Below are 21573 nucleotides of genomic sequence, written 5' to 3'. Positions count from 1 at the left end.
TATTCTGATAGCACCCACTGAAAGCAAGATAAAAAGAACAAAGTTCTCTGCAGCCAGAGCACTTAGAGAGAATGCTACCCAGGTTATCATTTAATTGCTCCTTAATCACCTTCTGTGTATTAAGGTCTGCTCTCCAATCAGACTGTATGCTTTATAAAATCAGGATATTTGTCTATATTACAGTGTTAGGGATTTTCATAAGTCTGTTAGAGTCTAATTGTACAGTTTTCCAACATTTTATTCACTGTAAGACAAAAGAAAGCCTTACGGTTATTAAACTGAAGACTAAAAGAAAATATTAGCCTCTTATATGGTCTAACGGGTTCCCCCAGTGGCTTCGGAAAACCAAGGGCTCACTGAATGCTAAAGTAGTTCTCACGGCACTGTGAGGAGAGCAGGGAACTTACCCCCTCCTTCTGATGCCTATGTTTTGGCTCACTTTCTCAAACACCTCTTTCTTTTTGGGTTCTGAGCTCCTAATGTGGCATTCATTCCCGTTTCCAGCCCGGTGTGTGCATGGGAACAGACAAGAGAAAGTCAAGACGGCAAAATTTCTTTGACCACGTGTTCTAGTTGGAGGAACGTCATGACAAAGCAGTTTTAGTCCCCAAAATACTGAAGTTAAAAAAATATTTAGGGCTTCAGGTCACTACCTTGAGCCTTCTGAAGTCATTGACATTAGTAATTACAATTGAGGATTATGAAAAAGGGTAAGCTTATTAAACTGTAACAGACTGACTGAAAATCTGATTTGTCCAATTGCAGGCCCCAGCATATTTATTTATATTTTTACTGAGGAATTTTTGTAGATGTGAATTCTTAATCCAGAGAAATATGTTTCATGGTGGAAACTTCATGCATTAAAGCAACTATACAGAGTGACTTTTACACATGCAGGAAGCCCACCACTCTATGTTTTTCTACAAAACCAGAAAAATGTGTCAATTCTAAGATTCTTCACCTAAATTCTATCCTAAGCAACTATCTCAAAAACATATGAACAGTCTCAGCTGCATCTCAATCTTAAGAACTGATCTTTGTGGTAATGAAGACAGCTGTTTACTTTCAAGAGTGGGGATGCAGTGCCTTGTATAGGGCCTTTTTTTTCATTTTTATTGGAGTAGAGTTGATTTACAATGTTGTTAGTTTCAGGTGTACAGCAAAGTGAATCAGTTATCCATATCCACTCTTTCTTAGATTCTTTTCCCATATCGGCCATTACAGAGTATTAAGTAGAGTTTCCTGTGCTATACAGTAGGTCCTTCTTAGTTGTCTATTTTATATATAGGGCTTTGTAATTCTAACACTTTCTTAGAAAACCAGATACTGGCAACTTAATCTCGTGCTACAGATCAGTAACTGGAGGGATGAACTGTTAGTGTCTGGGAGCTGAAGTCTGCCCATCTGTGAATGGCTGGATGAACACTGCAAATTTGTAGGTCCTCTGAGAAACATTAAAAAGCAACCTCAGTAGCCACACACTCAGAAAGACCAAGAAAGAAAGAACCCTGAACTAAAGCCCATTTGCACTAAGGTTTACCATATTACATTGGCATGTGAATCAGACTGTTGGTTTTGGTTTATTGATTTTATTTTTAAACGCACAAAATATTACATAAGCTAAAGAAAAGACTTGCCTTATAATCTGGCTAACACAACAAGCCAGCCTGCTTTCACACCTGTCCACACAGTGTTCAATAAACCATTTCTACATAGCCAGCATCTTAGTGTACACCGTCCCGTTCTTTTCACCTCTGATTATTCTATGACACAGGAATCCTCATATGTCCTGCTTGCTATTGTGAGCTCACTGCTTGGGACCTACACTCAATAAGTATTTGTTGAATGATGGTATAAAATTTTTCTGTGTTGCTACAGTATTTGAAATGACAGCTTTTACTTGTCACAAAATATACTAGAATGTAGAATGTCATTATTTATAAATGCTCTTTCTATTGTTGGATATCCTCATATTCTAACTTTTCACTGTTACAAATAACGTTAATTGATAATTATTATACATGTACAGGTATCTCCCTACTTTATGATTATTTTCTTGGGATAAATTCCCAGAATCTTCTTTTTTTGTGTGTGTGTGTGGTTGTCAATATGAAGACCTAAATTGCTAATCCACAATAGTATGTGAATAAAATACTTCATAAAAATTCTGAAATACAAGTTTTTTTCCTTGACTAGATAGCAAACAAGGCCTCAGTAACGTTTAAATTTGCAACTTTTATCATTAGGTTGAATATTATACTGAGTCTGGTTGCTTATTACATTTCTTCTTACTTTTTGCCAGCTTATATTTCCTATCTAGATAACGATTTCAGTCTTTTGTCATATTTGGTGCAAATATTTCCATATTCTCTCTGCTTATTTGCGTGATGTGTACTAGTTTTAAATTTTATATAATCAAATTCCATAGATCCTTGAGATTTTGATCTTGTTCTCCTCCAAATATTTATTAAGGTCTTTATTCTATTTGTATGTTTTTCAAAAACAATGTTTCAACATTTTCTTCTAGCCAGTTGAAATTTATTTTAGCACAGGCTGTGTCTTAGATATAAAACTGTATTATTCCTGAAACTGCTAATCTGTGGTCCCAACATGATTTACTAAATAATCCTTTAATCCATGATTTTTGCCTCCTTTATCAAATATTAAATAGGCTTTATTTCAGGGCATCCTATTTTACTTTATGCTTTTCATCAATGTATATTTTTGCAACAGATTCACGCTATTTTAATAACTTTTGCTTACCCTTTTACTTATATTTAATCCTTGCACACTGTTAATTTTCCAAAATATTCTTCTATTTTCTCAACTGTTTATTTTTGAAATTACAATGAATAATTTAGTCAACTCTTGAGGAAAAGAAAAGATAATTTCCCTGATTATACTACACCATTACTTTTGAACAAGTGGTGTTTTTCTAGGAATATTACATATTTGTCTTTTTGTGAAACTTTAACACCTAAAGTTTTTATGTTTTCTTTGCAATGGTCATATATATATTTCAAGTTTACTGGTAAGCATCCCACGTGCCACCAGGAATGAGATCTCTTTTTCACTGTATTTTTCTAAATTGCTATTGCTGAAAAGAGTGATGTCAATTTCTGAATATTTGTCTTGAATTCATCACTGAACCAACTTTTATTAATTCTAATTAATTAAGTATCTACCTCTAGTTATTAAGTAACATCAGCTCATTTTGGCTGGATGATTTTTGGCAACACCTTAAATTCTACCCCTCTGTATTTCGAAGTGGGATGCTCAGGGAAAATGTGGCACTCATCTCCAAGACAAGTGAGAATGCTACCTCTATGGAAAATCATGGGCTGGTGATTTAATTTTTTTCTCTGTGGAAAATTGAAAAAGTAAGTTAAAATAATCCAATCAATCTTGGAATAATGACTATTAGGAAAATAAAACATTTTAACAGGTTAATTTTAGGGTGAACTAGTAGATGGTTATCTCCTGACTTTACAACTGTTTATTTTCTAAGCAAGCACTCTAGGTAAGAAGAAAATGATATCAATTTATTAGGATATGCATTTATGTTAATTACCCCGACAAACCTAGTAAATGAAACACATTTATAATAAAATACAATTTATCATACTTGATTATACCCTACTTGTCTTGGCTCTAAAGTGTTTAAATCCACAAGTACTATACAAGAGCATAAAAGAAACTTCTTTTGAAACAGTCAATTGAGCTTTTTTGTTTTTTTTATCTTGCTCTGAAAAAGAGGTGACTATCACAGAAATAAGGAAAGCACAAAGTATTTTCCTCTATGTTACTTTCATGTCAAAGACCAGAGAGAGAGACTAGTGAGTTTTCAAATATCCAGCAAAGGAGATGTCAATCTCTATTCTGGCTACTGATTTAAAATAAACAAAGATGTAATTAATTCAGGATGAATCCTGTTCCCTGTGAGAATACAAGGTGACTATGAACATCACAAGGTAGAATCAGGGCATGGCCTTTACCTGGGAAATACTGGAGTGCAAATAAACTGAGTGTGGGTTACACCTCCATTGTACTAGCAATCTCAGAAAACAAAGTCCCCTGGGTAGAATGGCCTCGCCTCCGAAAGTCTCTCACCAAGTTACTAAGGTTATTCACTTGTGGATGACTGGCGATTAAATGGTCTTCCAGAACTAAGGAAGAACTAACAATCATTGCTTACCTTTTGAAATTGAGGTCTGAAAAGCGCAGGAATGCTTGGATAACACTTGCTAAATTATGACTCAACTCACTAACTACCATGTTAGAGCTCCTATGAGCAAATTAACTTCTTGATGGAATTGATTTCCAGCTCATTAGAAGATGATATTTAGTTAGTAAGACATTGAAAAAAAATGAATTAGCAATGTGTAAATGCGATTAGTCATGATATATGAATGTGAAGTAAAGTATACAAATGTGAACTATCAGAATCTAATTTTTGTTTTACTTGGACAGTAGATGATTAAAGCAAAAAATTACAACACAAAACAGTCCATGGATAAGTGAAATCTATGAAAACAGTACTCAAAATATACTATGAAAGGAACAAAAAGTTCTAAATATTACTTTAAGGTAATAGTCTTTCTAATATATTGCAAATTATTAAATGGAAGTGACTAACTGAAGATTCCATGTATGTTTACAACATTAATTACTAAATAGCTTTCGTATCAGTGGAATCCTTGACATTTGCTTATATTATATACAAAAATTACATCTACTAGAGTTACCTCTATGCACTTCTTCTCCTGTAACAAAATAAAAATCAATGCATACCTTTTCCCAGTGCACAATTTCCCAAGCACCACTTCTCAAAACTGGAAAGAGAAAAGGTGACAGTTTTAAGAATATTTTTACTACTTATCAAAAGCCAATCTCTGATGAAATGATCATTTTAAATGAATAGCTTCAAATAAATTAACTGGTAACAATTTTTATAGGTTTAAAAACCAATTATGACAGCAAAGATACATAAAATTACACAAAGAAACAACCAATGAACATTTTAGATCTCAAAATAAAATACTTCTATCTCACTGGCATTGCCAAGGGCTTTCATCAGCACACAAAGGAATTACAGGGGTTGGCTGGAAGAGAAAGCCATAAAAATGCTTGGCAAAGGGAGTGACAAGCTTAAAAAAATTTCAGAAGCCATAACAGTAGCAATGTTAAAAAAGAAAAAAAAAAAAAGATTTACAAGCATAGCAGGAATGAATTTCAAACTCGGTAGTAAAAATTTAACACATAAACCAGTAGATTAAAAAAATCTGTACCTTTAGCTTTAAAATAATGCAAAATAGCAAATGTTTCTATATTTGGTTTACTGAGAATAAATAAAAGAAGAGGCTACAATTAAATTATGATTGAGGGGTTGATATTTCTCAGTGTTTTATTACTGCTTTGCAACAGTAAAGTTACTCAGTATACCTTTCTTTTATTCCTGCAGTGTGTCTGTGGCATAATACTGAATATGCCAATAGACACTAGCAGATAAAACAAAACAAAAAAGAATAATGTGAAGTAGATAGCACAGCACGTAGTACTTAAAAGGATTAAGTCAAGGTCAGTCAACAAATTATCCTCACAGTAAATTCCATGAGGGCAAGCTAATATTTACTTTGTTTAACACAATATTCTCTGGAAACAGTACAGTACCTGGCACAAAGTAGCTATTGGGTAATATTTGCAAGATGAATAAGTTACAGGCACAAAAACATTAGATTCACTTTCTTTTGATGTTAGAAGAGATGAAGGCTGAACCCTCTTAAGTAAATCATGATGATGATAATCCCCAAAATGTGCAATAGCAAATCTAACACTAATTACATACCAACAGGTCTGGAAACCAGTGTTACAATATAAATTATTTTAATCTAAATATAATCTCTTTGTGTTCCAAAATTCCCTGAAGCCAGGGGCTGTGTCTTATTCATTTCTTTATCTTTAGCACTTCACAGCACTCCTGGCCCATAAGACACTCCAGCACTAGTTAAACAGATGAATAAATGCAATAAGGAATATCTTGCAGTGAATTTTGGTGAATCAACCTCATTAATTTAAATAATAATTCCAAGACGAAGAGCTAACACTAAAGTATTTCCAGTAACTATATGACTAAGTTAAAATTCCAATTTTGACAGTATTCATACAGTTAGGGGTGAAGGATCTGAGCACCAGGCATCTAAAACTGATCCCTATATTCTAATACACAAAACTCTAATGCCTGTAGAGTTCACCCAAACTGATGCCAGGAGTAAAACTGCTCCTGGATGTTGCTCCGGGAGTACAAGGGGTTCAGAGCGTGACACTTAAGAGTAAAAAAGCCCTTGGGGAAGTGACTTCCCTGGTGGCACAATGGTTAACAATACACTTGCCGGGGCTTCCCTGGTGGCGCAGTGGTTGAGAGTCTGCCTGCCGATGCAGGGGACACAGGTTCGAGCCCTGGTCTGGGAGGATCCCACATGCCGCGGAGCAACTGCGCCCGTGAGCCACAACTACTGAGCCTGTGCGCCTGGAACCTGTGCTCCACAATGAGAGGCCGCAATAGTGAGAGGCCCGCGCACAGCGATGAAGAGTGGACCCCGCTTGCCGCAACTGGAGAAAGCCCTCACACAGAAACGAAGACCCAACACAGCCAAAAATAAATAAATCAATAAATAAATTTAAAGAATACGCTTGCGGATGCTGGGGACACAGGTTTGAGCCTTGGTGCAGGAAGATCTCACATGCCCCAGGGCAATTAAGCCCGTGCGCCACAACTACTGAGCCCGTGTGCCACAACTACTGAGCCCGTGTGCCACAACTACTGAAGCCCGCATGCTACAACTATGGAAGCCTGCATGCCACAACTACTGAGGCCCACGTGCCTAGAGCCCATGCTCTGCAACAAGGAAAGCCACTGCAATGAGAAACCCGTGCACCGCAACGAAGAGTAGCCCCCGCTCGCCGCAACTAGAGAAAGCCCGCGTGCAGCAACGAAGACCCACTTCGCCCTTTAATCACTTAACCCAGTGGCTGCAATATCAAGTACTCAACAAGGAGTGTTGGCAAAGTGCTGTTCAAATCTGCATAACTGACTGACTGGGGCTAAAATCTGCATAAATTTAAATTAGAAAAAAAATCCTGTTCAATAGTACCTGGAGCTCTTTATTGCCGTTTATTTTCTTCTAATTCCACCTCATACGAGTAAACATTCCCACACTGCAATACTTGGGTTTTTAAAAATCAGTTTCCAATATTTGTAAAATCAAGAGGTTTGACATGAAAATGAAGACTTCAGGCTTATCGGGGAGCTCAGTCAGTTACCGCACTGTGACGTGTGGCGTGGACAGCAGTGGCCACCTCTTTCGATGGGGCTCACCACTCCATCACCATGCTTGTTTGTGGTTTCCTGCTGCTTTATAGGCAGCCTACTTCCCTGTCTTGTATGTAGGACACCTGCCTGGCTCACACTCATGAGGTTTTCCTTTGTTAATTGAAGTATAACTTACAACAAAGTGTATAGACCTTACGTATTCTGTTCAATGAGTTTTTTAAAAACGGTAAACATCTGTGAATTCACCACTCAGGACAAGATGCAGAACTCCAAAAAGACTCCTCACACCATTTTACAGTCCATTATCCCATCCCCAGATATAAATCATTTACCGTAAGTTAGTTTTGCATGTCATATGCATTGAATCATATAGTATTTTTGTATTAAGGTTTCAATCAACATATCTGAGATTCTGTTTAAAAAAATCTTTCTTTCCCCGGTTAAACTGACATGGTATTCTGGTGGATCGATTTCTGGACTCTGTATTTAGTCCACTGATCAATTTATCTCCAGGCCCATCGTGCTGAAAGCAACACTCTTTTTCCTGCCTCAAACCCTTCGCACATGTTTCCATGACTGCAACACACTTTCCCTCCGTCCTCACCTAGATCTCAGCTTTAACACTACTTTCTCAGGGGACATTTTTTTGACACCTACACCTTTACCACTACCCTCAAGTCTAAATCAGCTTCCTGCACTTCTCCTTCAGAGCACTTATGACAGTTTTACTACATACTTAGTTGAGAGAGGATTTATGTAAGGCTTTCTCCTTCCCCAGACTCCAAAATCTTTGACCACAGGAATATTCTCTATTCTGTTCTCCGCTGTATTCCCAGTGTTTCCGTGCAGCAACACAAAGATGCTCAGTCAATACTTGCTGGATGGAAAGTGGATCCACTGATGTTCCTATGTGTTTGGGCCCATATGAAGCCATAGTAGTAGTTACGTAGATTTACTAAAGATATAACCCTGTTCCTTAATAGATCTCATGTTAAAAATAATATATACACAATGTTTAAAAAACAGCTATACAGGAAAACACTCTGGCATTTCCTCAAAAAGTTAAGCACAGAGCCATCATGATATAGAAATTCCACACCTAAGTATATATCCAAGGGAACTGAAAACATAATGTTCACACAAAAACCTGTGCACAAATGTTCACTGTATCATTGTTCGTAATAGGCAGAAAGTGGAAACAACCCAAATGTCCATTCACCAATGAATGGTTAAACAACAGGGGTAAAGCCATACAAAGAAATATTACTCAGTCATAAAAAAGGAATGAAATGCTGATACATGTTGACAACATGGATGACTCTTGAAGATAAGCCAGTCACAAAAGGCTACATGTTGTATGATCTCCTTTATATAAAATGCCCAGAACAGACAAATCCATAGAAATAGAATGTAGATTAGTGGTCATCAGGGGCTCATGAAAGAGGGCAATGGGGATTGACTGCTTATACGTCTGGGGTTTCTTGTGGGGGTGATGAAAGGATTCTAGAATCAGATAGTTGTGTTGGGTGCATAACGCTGTGAATATCCTAAAAAACACTGAACTGTATACTTGAAAATAATGAGTTTTATGGTTTGTGAATTATAACTCCCAAAAAAAAAAACCAGCTACATAAAATGATGCCGATGAACTATTTAAACATTTGCTTAAAATAGCCTTCTCAGTTTCATAAGTTCCTGAAATGTTTCCAATGTGAGCAGCTGGAAATGGTTACACAACCACTAGATACACTAATGTTCCTGTGTGTTTGGGACATGAATGTCCTCCGATGTCAGCTCTGGGCCACCCCTTCCAGCTCTGTAATCCAAACTGGCCCTCCTTGAAATGTTGCCACTTGGAAGAGACTGGTCAGTTCACATCTGAAAATAGCCCTGAACCACTCTACTGGGTTCCCCTTACAGGATGGAAGTGTCACAGCAGGCTTCCCAAACTCAGCTGACCAGACTATACCAGGGAGTCTGCTCCACCAGGGAGGTTGGAAGCCTGGCCACTTTCACTGAAACCTGGAAAACCATCTGAATCTGCTTCACTTGTCCGTCCTCCCCACCTGCTCATCCCCCTCACTAGGATGGTTTCTCCATGCACATTCGAACCTACCTACGTCCCTCCCCTACCTGACCCTTCTGCACCACCCTCCCGCTGTAAACTAGCCTGTCCTCCTACCATCTCTTAGGGGATGCCTGCCTCCACCCAAACAGTACATCCTCCTACTCTCTTCTCCCCTACGCTCCATCCAAAGGTTTCCTCCATTCATCCCTGAAGACACATACTGGAAACTACGGCTTACTGCAAAAACTGATATGTCTAAGAAACTTTTAAATACATTTTCAGCCAACAATGTTTTCTAACAAACTGCAGAATCAATGTATTATTGGCCAAGTCAACTGGAGTTATATAAAGGAAGAGCTGAGATTCTTTCCTCCTCTCATGCCACTTTCTCAAGGTAAGGAATGCTGATGCATCCTCACATACTTTTCTCTAGACAAGCACGCACATATGCATGTTTGTTCTCTTTCTTTTTAAAAATTTATTTCTCTGCAACTTGGTTTTCCACTTAACATGTGCTTTCAGGACAAAGCACAGAGACAACCCATTTTTTGAGAAATAATCCCTTGTATGGATGTATCCATTACAAATGGGTCAGATAACTGAATAGACTCACAAGACTCCACAGGGTGTATTCAAGAAAAGTTTTAATCAAGCTAGAGGATATGGTACACCGGGAAAATGAAAGCCCAGGCAAGCATCAGGGGCCTGAGAAACTCCTAGGCACAGCCCTCCAGGGTCCCTTCTCATTCACCTCGGACATGGATTTTGAACCTCCATGATATGTATGATAAATCTTAATTTCAGGAAAGCCTGGGAAAATGTTTCCAGGGGATCTTTTATACCTCCCAGTCAATTAGACAAGCCAGATTATGTTACAAATTAAACCAGGTAAGCCATCAATCTATATACATCCTTAAACTAAGCAGAGGAAATTTTGGGTGCTTCAGGGGGGTTTCAAACCCTGCAGAGAGCATTAATTCAACAGCTAGTCCATCTCGTCCTTCTTTTTTTTTTTTTTTGCGGCACACAGGCCTCTCACTGCCGTGGCCTCTCCCGTTGCGGAGCACAGGCTCTGGATGCGCAGGCTCAGCGGCCATGGCTCACGGGCCCAGCCGCTCCGCGAATGTGGGGTCTTCCAAGACCGGGGCACGAACCCGTGTCCCCTGCATCGGCAGGCGGACTCTCAACCACTGCGCCACCAGGGAAGCCCTCGTCCTTCTCTTGGCCAAGGTTCAGCATCACAGTTCCAGGTGTCTCTGGGATCAGCACAGAGGTATTCCAGTCCAGCTGGAATATCATAATGTATTCAACTATCCTCCTCTCAGTGGAAATTGGGACTTCTACCTTTTTCTACCACCTCAAATAACACTGAAATATATTTATGTAATTGTACTCTATAGGAGAGGAGTCCCAAAGGAGCATTGCTGGCTGTAGGGTATTTGTGTTTGTACTTTTATCAGATACAACCAGATTACTTCCATATGGCAATCTACACTGTCATTAGCAATATATAAAGTTCCACTGACTATCAACTTAGACAAGCACAAACTGTTATCAGTCGCTTGAATTTTGTCAATCTGATGGGTACTTGGTACTTATTCTGAAAGCTACAGTGGCCTAGATTAATCCAAGTGTAAATTACCTTTATGTCCTACACTGAATTAGAATTCTAACTAAGAGTAACATACTTTTGGATGTAGTACAGAACCTTGCCACTCAACAGGTGGTCCAGAGACCTGCAGCATCAGCATCACCTGGAAGCTTCTTAGAACTGAGGATGTTTCTATCCCTTCTACCTTCCACCCCCAATTTCGTTTGTTTTTGATCTACAAAACCGTAACACAGAAATAAAAGCTAGAAGTGCATAGCTTCTTCAAACTTGAGGCTAGACCCATCTTAGGATATAGAGAACAATACAGAATTCTGGTGAAGTTAAAAATCAGCTCACGACATATAAAAGGTTTCTGGGGACTTCCCCCTTGGTGCAGTGGTTAAGAATCCGTCTGCCATTGCAGGGGACACGGGTTCGATCCCTAGTCCGGGAAGATCCCACATGCTGCGGAACAACTAAGCCTGTGAGCCACAACGACTGAGCCTGCGCTCTAGAGCCCAGGAGCCACGACTGAAGCCCACGTGCCACAACTATTGAGGCCCACGTGCCTAGAGCCCGTGCGCCGCAACAAGAGAAGCCACTGCAGTGACAAGCTCATGCACCGCAACGAAGAGTAGCCCCCGCTCGCTGAAACAAGAGAAACCCTGCGCGCAGCAATGAAGACCCAATGCAAAAAAAAAAAAAAGGTTTCTGCACTTGGATAAAAGTCAGTCACAATTCATTGTTGTCTTTACTTCTGAACTGGTTCCTAAATATCCAACCATAGAACAATTAAAATAAACCATATCACATGTATTATGCTGGTGACTGAAATAGAAACCTAGTTATTTTTAACCACTGACCTCCTCTAACCCAGCTCTAACCAGGTTTAGAGGAAACAAGAAATGATGCTGGGTCCTTTGCTGAGCTTTTAGCTTTCTTGGGCCCAAAGTACACTTACTTCACAACTCTAGAGAAGGTGAGCCACGGAGGAGATGATCAGTGATGCCTGGTGAAGGGAACTGAGAACAAGCTAGGAAAGAATTATGTCAATGGCTTGTCTTATGATGCTTTAACAGCTCTTCCTTTTAAATGCAAATCTCCTCCACCTCTCAGCAGTTCTCCAAACACACCTGCTATAATTTCCACACTGGCTAATTAGTATGCATGGGAGAGCTCATAGTTTAAACAAATACCTCAAATGTCATCTGTTCTTACTGAGCAGGATGCTACTTAACAGCTTTTGGGTAATGGATTTTCTGTTGAAATAAAAACATTCTGTTAGAGTCCCTTGGGAATTACCTAATCAAAGGCTCTGGAGAAACTGTCAGTCTCTCAGGACTCAATCAAATGTCGCACACGTACAGGTGCTGGCTGAGGGTCTCACACTGGCTTCTCTGAGAGAAGCCATCACCACGGCAATCTAACTGGTCTACCATTAAGGACGTTACAAAGAGTCACTGGAGTGTGTGGGGTGTCGTTCCTGGGCAATCAAATCACTTCTTTTTTTTTTTTTTTTTGTGGTACGCGGGTCTCTCACTGTTGTGGCTTCTCCCGTTGCGGAGCACAGGCTCCGGACGCGCAGGCTCAGCAGCCATGGCTCATGGGCGCAGCCGCTCCGCGGCATGTGGGATCTTCCCGGACCGGGGCGCGAACCCGTGTCCCCTGCATCGGCAGGCGGACTCTCAACCACTGCGCCACCAGGGACCCCCCAAGCCACTTCTTGAAATAGGTTAACAAAAGGCAAATTATCCAAAAGGATAATGGGCACTACCCTTGTCACAGGACACAGAGAAACCACAGCAAAGGCAGCATGCTGCAATCCCTAAGTGGCAGGAAGCACTGCAGAGGAGCTTTAGTGCATTGAGAAGGCTAAGAAAACCGCTGAGACTACAGTTTTGAACCGGGCAGAGAAGGAAAACCAGCATACCCATATTAAAGCATCAATTCATTCACCACGTAGACCCTTACAAAGACAACGAAGGCAAAAAACCTCTTGTGGCACAAACTGACACTGCACAAAAGTCTCCTTCGTGAACTTGCCTATAAAGGTCCAATTAAGCAACAATCTGCTTGGGATCCTCTGACACAAAAGACAAAGGGAACCTCCTGAGTTCCACTCTCCTCCGTATTCTCTATAGAGATTTTTCAATGAACTGATACCACTTCTTCCAGCTTACTTTAAAACTTTTAACAAGGGTCCTCACTAGCAGCATCAGCATCACTGAGAATTTCTTTAGAATGAAATTCTGGGGTCCCCTGCGAGGCCTACAGAAACTCTAGGGGTGAGTTTCAGCAAGCTGTTTGAGAACCAGTGACTTATCTTAAAAAAATATGGGTGAGATGATGTGATCAGTGCACAAGGGGCAGGAACCTACTTCGCTCAGAATGTTTCCCCCCCCAATGCTGCACAGAGTCATGAATCATTTGCTTTTTCCTTTATGTAACTGAGAAATTCCTTGAAAGAAAAATCTCCTTGCATCGCCTCACCAGTCATTCCACCCTTTCTTGCAGCTAGGCTTCAGTTCTTCCAGCCCCACATCCGCTCTCCAGTTTAGAACTGGAACTCCAGTTAAGAACTGTGACTTTTTAAATTTTAATTGAAGATGTGATTTACAATATTGCATTGGTTTCAGGTGTACAGCATAGTGATTCAGATTTTTTGCAGATTTTATTCCATTACAGATTATTACAAGATACTGACTATAATTCCCTGTGCTATACGCTAAATTCTTGTTGTTTATCTATTTTATGACTTCTTAAATGCTGGATTTAGTGGGTATCACAGCCTCGGTCCTATTAATTCAGCATTTGGTGTTTGATGGGTTTTCCCCTCCTTTGCCAAGTCCAGTTGGATCTGTCCACTGTGTATTTTCCTTTGCCTTCTCATTGCTGCCACCCTATTCCCCTTCCCTAATTAATCAAAAGTCAGTCTCCCTTTGTGCCTCACCCCACCCCTCCCCATACAGCTGTCACATTCCTTGTTAAAAAGTATGACTGGGAACCTAGCCACACCCTTCAGTAATTCTCTCCAAGTTCTTCACCTTGGTTTTCAAAGCCTCCAAATTATGACCCTAACTTGCCTTCCCATCCCTGTCCCCACTGCTCTCTGCCACGTACCCTGTGCTGTAGCCAAAATGGACTGCATTCAGCCCTCTGTATCCACAGGCTCTGCATCCACCACTCATATGCCATTTTGTATAAAGGAATCAGATTTTGGTAACGGTGGGGGTCCTGGAACCAATTCCCCATGGATACCAAGGGACATCTGTATTTGCTCTTCCCAGAATATACCTCACGCCTTCCCATTTCCTCCTGGATCATCCCTGCACCCACCCCGACAGCTCTGCTTACTCAAAGTCCACTCGTTTTTGTGATCCTCGCATGTGACATCTCCGAATCCCCACCCCTCTCATTTGGTCCTTATTAGTCTTTCTATCTTTCTTGTATCATAGTATCAGTGAGCATGTTATCTTCCCTACCAGATTCTAATTTCCTACAGGGCAAGCATGAAGCCTGGTTTCTTTCTGCATTTTCTGCACTGGGTCTTACACAAGGTAGATGTTCAGCAAGACTTACTGAAGTGAAACAATAAACGTTCTAACTTGGAGTCACACCTGTTTTTCTCCTTTCACTTTATCTATGGCCCTCAATTTCCTCAGTGGATTTTGTTTCTTGGTGTGCTTTTATTTATGGGACAAATGAAAGATCATCTGCAGTTGTACTTCCCCACAAATAAATACTTCCTCTTCATCCAGAGCTGTTGCTAAAAATATCTAACCAGTTCAGTTCATAAAACTGTACGATTTTAAAATTTTAATTTGAAGATATTAACAATCTTAGAGGTGTCTGAAAACACTCTTTAGCACATATGTGCTCAATTTTCAATTGCTCATGGAATCAATACTTTCTAAGAACTATTTATAGGTAACTGATGTACACGTGGCAGAGTACAGGTCCAGGCTTATGGATGGATCAGATGTGCCAGATACCTCCAGGGAAACAAAAAAGCTGCACACTGGCTTTTTCAGTAAGCCACGAAAGTGGTGCTATTTTAAGTCCCTTAGCATGAAATGAACTCAACCAGATGGATTCAGCCTTGTTAGTAGGTCATTTCAGGCTTAACAACCTAAAACAAATTCAACCCACACCAACTCAACATCTTTTTCATAAAGGACTTTAAAGGTGAAATAGCTTGCAGTCAGAGATAAGCAACTATGTGCCCTGTAGGGAAGTAGCCTTGTTAGGGGTTATCAGTGGCCACCAACTCAACTCCACTTCTGAAATGGCTGATGTAGCTCTGGGAAAAGACGAATCAGGTGGAGATGAGATCTATTATTTTTAGCTATGTGCCTAGTTAAAAAGAAGTTCATGTTATCTTTTTCTAAATTAAATTAAAACAGAGCAAAACTGCTTTATTAAAGACTTATTCTACTGCTTTATTAAAGACTTATTCTAATCTAATACCTACTAACAAAACAAGGTATGAAACAATCTAATGTCAGGTGACTGATGGGCTGCCAGATGTCACAGGTGTCTCCCAGACATTCTCACCTGCAGAATGTATGTACACCATCCTTCAGGGAATATATCCGAACCTGGGATTTTAAAACAGCAAATCTACTTCATTAAGAGGCATCTTTAATTTAAAATTTTTAGATCCAAAATATCTTTCTTAGTCTGCACCTGAACCCCATCCTTTCCCAGGCCTCCATATTGTGACTTTATGTGAAACTATCATTCCACTTGAAATACTAGCCATAGCAGTTTTCCACAAAAAGTAAAAGCATAAGTTGACAATTTAAAAAGAGAACTAGCTCAATCACAACAAAATCTTACGGGGATTGGCTTCAATATACATATTATAGTGATAATTACAAATGCATAATTAACAAATTTCTGCAGAGCTAAGTTTGGCCAAGAAAACCCAATTTAGGACACAGAGTGAGAGACTGCCTCCTGTGTGTATGTAGACACGTGGAGGGAGGGTATGTCAGATATTGTGAACTCAAATATTGAGGAAGAAATCAGAGAAAATAAGGTAAATTTAGGTGCCAGGAAAACCTGGGGGTCCTGAATATGGCAGTGCTCTGGGCTTTTGGGCAGTGGAAGTGATAAGTGGACACAGTGCTGTGTTCATAGGATGCAGAGCAGAGTAAAATGATGATATGATGACTTCAACAGAGACAGTAAAGAGGAGGCAAGAACTTCTACCATGTTAGTTTTTTTTTGTTTTGTTTTATCTTACCAGTACCTGCGAAACAGTCTGGGACACAGTGTTTTGGAAATACTGCTTTTCATCTTGCTCACACCCTAGATAATGAATTTTCAAGGAGGCTCCTTTCATTTCTAGTCTCTTCCTGCTTCCTATCTATACTGAAGTATCTATACAGAGAGTGGTTCATTCACTCACATAGAGCACCTGCTGAGGATGGGCCCCTGGGCTAGAGCTGTGAGGACACAAAGATGAGGAAGACTTGCCCTCTGCAGAATCCAGAATTTAACCCCTGATCAAGTTCATTAATTGGTGAAAATGAGGCATCAGACAGGTACCAGTCCACTGAAAATGTTGTAAGTGAAATCATGAATTTGTATTTCTGAAGTCACTAGGGAATGACAGAGAAAAAAGTCACTCTTTAGTGCCTCAATGCAAAATAAGGAGAGAAAATATTCATTTTTCTAAGACTATAGAAGGATTAATATTTGAATCTGAGGGAAAGACATCCTCATATATTACATGGTCTTGATAAACATTTAGAAAATGAAATTTAAGTAAAATACTAAAAATATCTGTCATGATTAATTGCCTGTCAAAAATAACAACCCCTTTCCCACTCCTACACCACTTCCTGCCTCAACTCAGGAAAGCAAATTGAATTTCAGTCTGGCCTATGGACAGATGGCTTTCATTTAAAGTATCAGTAATTTGAGTTATCTGACAGCAAATAGTATCCTATTCAAACATTTGTTATCACCTATCAACTGCAAAATCAAAAAGACGACCAAATACCCAAACTAGGCAAAGAAAAAAAAAAGGACGATTCGATTCTCTTAGAAAACAATCAAGTAGCAAACTAAAGACCATAATTTCTTGAACGTGGGCTTTCCAACTATTCTGACTTAAAATGATTTTTATATGTAAGCCTTAATATTTTATTTTTGACATGAGTTTTCTATACTATAGAAGACTTTCCTCTCACTTTTTAACCACAGAGCTAATCTTGTTAATCCAGAATGAATTGGTGAACCAAGAATGATAACCAAGAAAGAACCTTTTCTCTGAATAGTGGGCAAAAAGGAAGTATTTTTGGAAGTAGGCAAGTACCTGGAAAATCAGAGAACCCACCCATACAGGGTGTGGTAGCTTAAATCAACACGGCTATGACGGCTACTCTTCAACTGTACAATGTTGACTTCCTGTGCTAAGGCTTGAAAATAAGTAACTGCTAGTCCCTGAGGATAGGAGCCCTCTGCCAGAAGACACATTATGTATTGGAAAAAACAGTTACATATTTTTGGTTCAAAAGCTGTTACTGAACATTCTGAGCAACATGGCAACAAATGCAAAAACTGCACCACTTGCCCAAAATGCCAGTACCTGAAACATTTTTGCTTTTTTTTTTTTCCCCCTTTCAATACCTATGGCTGTCCCTTCCCACCTAAACCCCTAGAGTAGCTTAGTCCTCAAGCTTCTAAGAGCCCCCTATTCCGTGTCACTCTGCTCTCCGACTTTAATCTGCATATTTACCTTATCTCTTTTTGGCTTGTAAACCTTCAACAGCTACTCAGCATACGTAAGAAAAGTTGGAATCTCCTGGCTTGGCATTCAAGGCCCTGTAAAATTTGACCCCGGCCTACCTTTCTGATCATGTCTTTGCTTCCCTTTGCCAGGAATCTCCTTTCCCCATCTGGCACTCTAGTGGTTCCACAAAGCAATCCAACAGCCGTCTTCATCTCTGCTCAGGAAAAGCTCTCTTTACCCTTCCTCACTGGCACACAGGCAATGTCTTGCCCAGGTGCCTCTGCTCATCCAAACTTTTCCCGAAATTCAAGATCTAGCTCAAGTTACGCCACAATTCTCTCTCCTGCTTTTGAATTCGTAAAGCATTTGACACAGGAACCAGCGTTTGCCACAAAAATCTAGAGACACTGAGATCACGTAATCCAAATCCTTCATTTTCCACACAAGATCATTTTTCACCCTTATAGAGTTCCCATCTTATACTTTTTCATATGCCCCGTAATAAGTACAATCTCAGTAAATATTTAATTTATTAGGTGATACTTTAATAAATGTACCTTTTTCAAATGCATCAAAGATCAGCAGATAATCCCTTTGGTAGAAGGTGGTAAGAAGAGAAGCCCTAGGGCATTTTGACAGAGTCCCATAAAAGTCAGAGCCTTTAATTAAAAAATACTGTTTTTAATTACCAGCTAATTTTGGCAGACATGGCTGAGCCTCATCACATCAGGGAACTTCAGAGAGATGAGATTCTCAGACTGGGAAAGCTCACGGATGGGGTAAGATGTCTGTTTCACGTGTTCCTGGGTACTTTTTTTTTTAAATTGAGAGCACAACAGTCTATTTGCTTGTGTTGAAGGTCATTTGGGTTTCAACTCCATCAAAATGAGACCCACAACAACAGAGCCACATCAACATGCCATGTGCTTTCCAGAAGCTGGCCTGGTTTTAACTGTTTTATTTATTTATGGAGTATATAGCTTCTGCAAGTACAGGATAATTCAAAGTGCTTCCAATATGCCTTTTACTCAAGTAACATCACATCTGATTATTTTCTATAAATCATACCTAGAGTACATCTATAGATCATACACACACACCCAAAGACGTTTTGTAGCACTTAACACTGTCAAAACAACTGCAGATTTTATGGACAGTACTTGTGAGTACATTGCTATGAGGCACTTAAAATGTATTAAAAATGTTACTTTTCAAAACTATCAATATTACCCCTGTAAATCACTCTAATGTGAATTTAAGTGTCATGCTAATAAATGTTACAAAGGAAGAATCTATCCTGGAACAAAAACTTAAGAGATACACAGTGTTCTCAGTTGAATTATATTTAATTGAAGTGATTTGTATATATTACTATGAGTGTATTTGACAGATACGAGAAACAAAATGTATAATTCTTACCTTGGGTCTGTTTCTTGTTCACTGCATTATCAGCTTTATGTCGTTTCTAAAATTTAAAAGTAAAAACAAAAACTGTGAAAAAGTGGATGAGATTAACAAAACAAGATAGCACCTATTACAAAAGAGAGATTTTTAAAACTTATGTTTCTCAAAGCTTCTGTCCTTTCACACCCATATCAATTTTTTGTGTGTGTGTGGCATGCGGGCCTCTCACCGCTGTGGCCTCTCCCGTCGCAGAGCACAGGCTCCAGACGGGCCGCTCTGCGGCATGTGGGACCCTCCCGGACCAGGGCACGAACCCGCGTCCCCTGCATCGGCAGGCGGACCCTCAACCACTGCGCCACCAGGGAAGCCCCTACCCATATCAATTATATAAGTACGCCCAGGGTGTGGTAATGGGAATAATCAGGGTATGCAGGAATTTTAAAATTGAAAGTGCAATCCATAGCATCTTTATATGCTACTCCTGTTCTGGGAGTACAGGGGTGTGGTCCTCGGAGGGATCTTACATTATTATAGAGGTACGATTAAAATTTTAATGTACTAGAAAAGATGGAGCTGAAAGGCTGATTTAGACTTTTGTTTAAATAACTTACTTAAAAAAGAAGATCGCCCATGAGAATTACCTATAATAACTACCATTTAATAATGGTACTGAAATATTTTCAGTTTCTTAAGAAATTCATTATCTAATTAGCTGAGTACATCCTCTATAATTTAATGACGTGCTGATGTCTGTCAATGACGGGAACCAAATATGTCCACCGTTTGCACAAAGCTGCTTCTCCCCACTGTTCCCCTACAGCCCCCTCTCCCACTACCACAAGTCACTGAGTCTCATTTTCCCTCCTCCCAAAGCAAGAAAAAATTAAACGGTAAACAAATGAGTTAGTCTAAGTCTAGGTGGGTGAGTTTGAAAAGCTACAGAAGCCAAGATTTTATAGCAGTAAGAAAGAGAAAGGGAAGGTCAGAGGAAAGGTGAGAATTTGAGTGGCCAGGGGAGGCTATCTTCTCTACGGTTCAACTAGAGGTTTTCCACAGCTTCTGTCTAAACTGACAGCATCGAGCATAACACATCAGCCTCTGCTGACACTGAAGAAACGTGTTGAGTGCAACTGACTCTGAGCTCAAAGATTCCATCATATAAAGCCCAGGGTCAGGTTTAGCTGTGCATACCTGACCACAAGGTGGGTTGGCATGAGTGTAGTAAAATGAGTTCCTAAGTTCCCCATTTGAGAAGAAACATGGTTTTTAGAATCACAGGCACAAATGAAAACACTTTTCCAGAGAAAAGCCTGGGCTTGTAGATGAGCACTCCAAGACGCAGCAGCACGGACGAACAGTGGCATAATAGCTGGCACTGGGAGCTCAGTTCACCCAAACAATCAGCCACTGAACTGCACAAAATGCAAATAAGGCATTCAGAAAGCCTCTGTGGAAGGCTTGTTGAAAATGATTCCTGCCACACCCATAGGCAGGAACACACCACAATTCTTTCTCAATAAAACACTCACTAATAAAAATTTAACAACGCAGACTTTTAATAGTCAAATTATTGCTTCTGAAAGTAAGCACACGATTTGCCAGCAAATGTTCTTAAGTAAATTTTTAAAGTTCTGTTAAATTTGTAGCATCAGTGGAGAATATTTTACGATTGATCAAACTCTAAAATACTTACTCTTTCTTTGCTACGAATAAAGATCTTAAGAAAATTAAGAAGTAACCCAAAATAAATTTTGGTCCAAAATAAATTTGGTCCAAGGCAAATTTAGATAGCTGAAGGCAGTGCAAATATTTCCAAAACAATGCACATGTATGACAGACAATGGTTGGACTTCCAACTGAAGGAGACAAATAAAAGCTAATTAATGAAACACTCCACTTAAACTGGAAATTTAATCTTAGTGAAACTTAAGGAGATCCTGAACATTTCTTTCCATCTGCAGAAAATTCTTACATAGGGAGCCTCTCCTTCCTCAACCTTCCCACCACAGAATAAATTAGGTTACTTGTCAAGAAACAATTGTTTTGAATATACATAAGGATCCAACCCAGATAGGTACATTCTAATCTTATCATTACATTGTATCTGAAAGAGATCCTATTTCTTCTAAAACTAATAGTTCAGAAGAAATTAACATAGCTATTCTCTGAGGTCAAACACTTCTACTGTCCTGTAATCAGAGTTCACTTAATATCACTGAGAGCTAGTGAATTATTTAATATTATCAATATTTGATTGACAGCGGTCCAATAAACTCTACTGTATAAACAGTGCCATGAACTTTATGGTTCTTAAGCATGTGGTACTGACCACCCCTTCCTTCTGGAAACCCTTCCCTCCCTAGACATATCTTAAGACATCATTACCCAGGTGTTCTACCTGCACCATGGCCCCTTCTTTAGCTCTCTGAGATGGATTT

At 39.5% G+C, this 21573-nt stretch overlaps 1 protein-coding gene across 4 annotated transcripts in view; it reads right to left on the bottom strand.

Annotated features, from left to right (window-relative positions):
* Positions 1 to 21573, bottom strand: part of ATP8A1 (ATPase phospholipid transporting 8A1) — a 235545-nt gene that overhangs the window by 171297 nt on the left and 42675 nt on the right. For 3 of the 4 annotated variants that reach the window (XM_024731618.1, XM_024731619.1, XM_024731621.1), the window contains 2 exons: positions 19151 to 19196; positions 4792 to 4832 (listed from right to left, as the gene is read on the bottom strand). In XM_024731618.1, the coding sequence (XP_024587386.1) occupies positions 4792 to 4832; positions 19151 to 19196 (87 nt within the window). Of the gene's footprint in view, positions 1 to 4791; positions 4833 to 16402; positions 16504 to 19150; positions 19197 to 21573 lie in introns of those variants that run through there. The other variant, XM_024731620.1, reaches the window with a different exon arrangement.

The sequence above is a fragment of the Neophocaena asiaeorientalis genome, unplaced genomic scaffold (assembly GCF_003031525.2).
Source record: "Neophocaena asiaeorientalis asiaeorientalis breed wild unplaced genomic scaffold, Neophocaena_asiaeorientalis_V1.1 scaffold39, whole genome shotgun sequence".
Classification (NCBI taxonomy): domain Eukaryota; kingdom Metazoa; phylum Chordata; class Mammalia; order Artiodactyla; family Phocoenidae; genus Neophocaena; species Neophocaena asiaeorientalis.
This window is presented reverse-complemented; position numbering and strand designations above follow the sequence as displayed.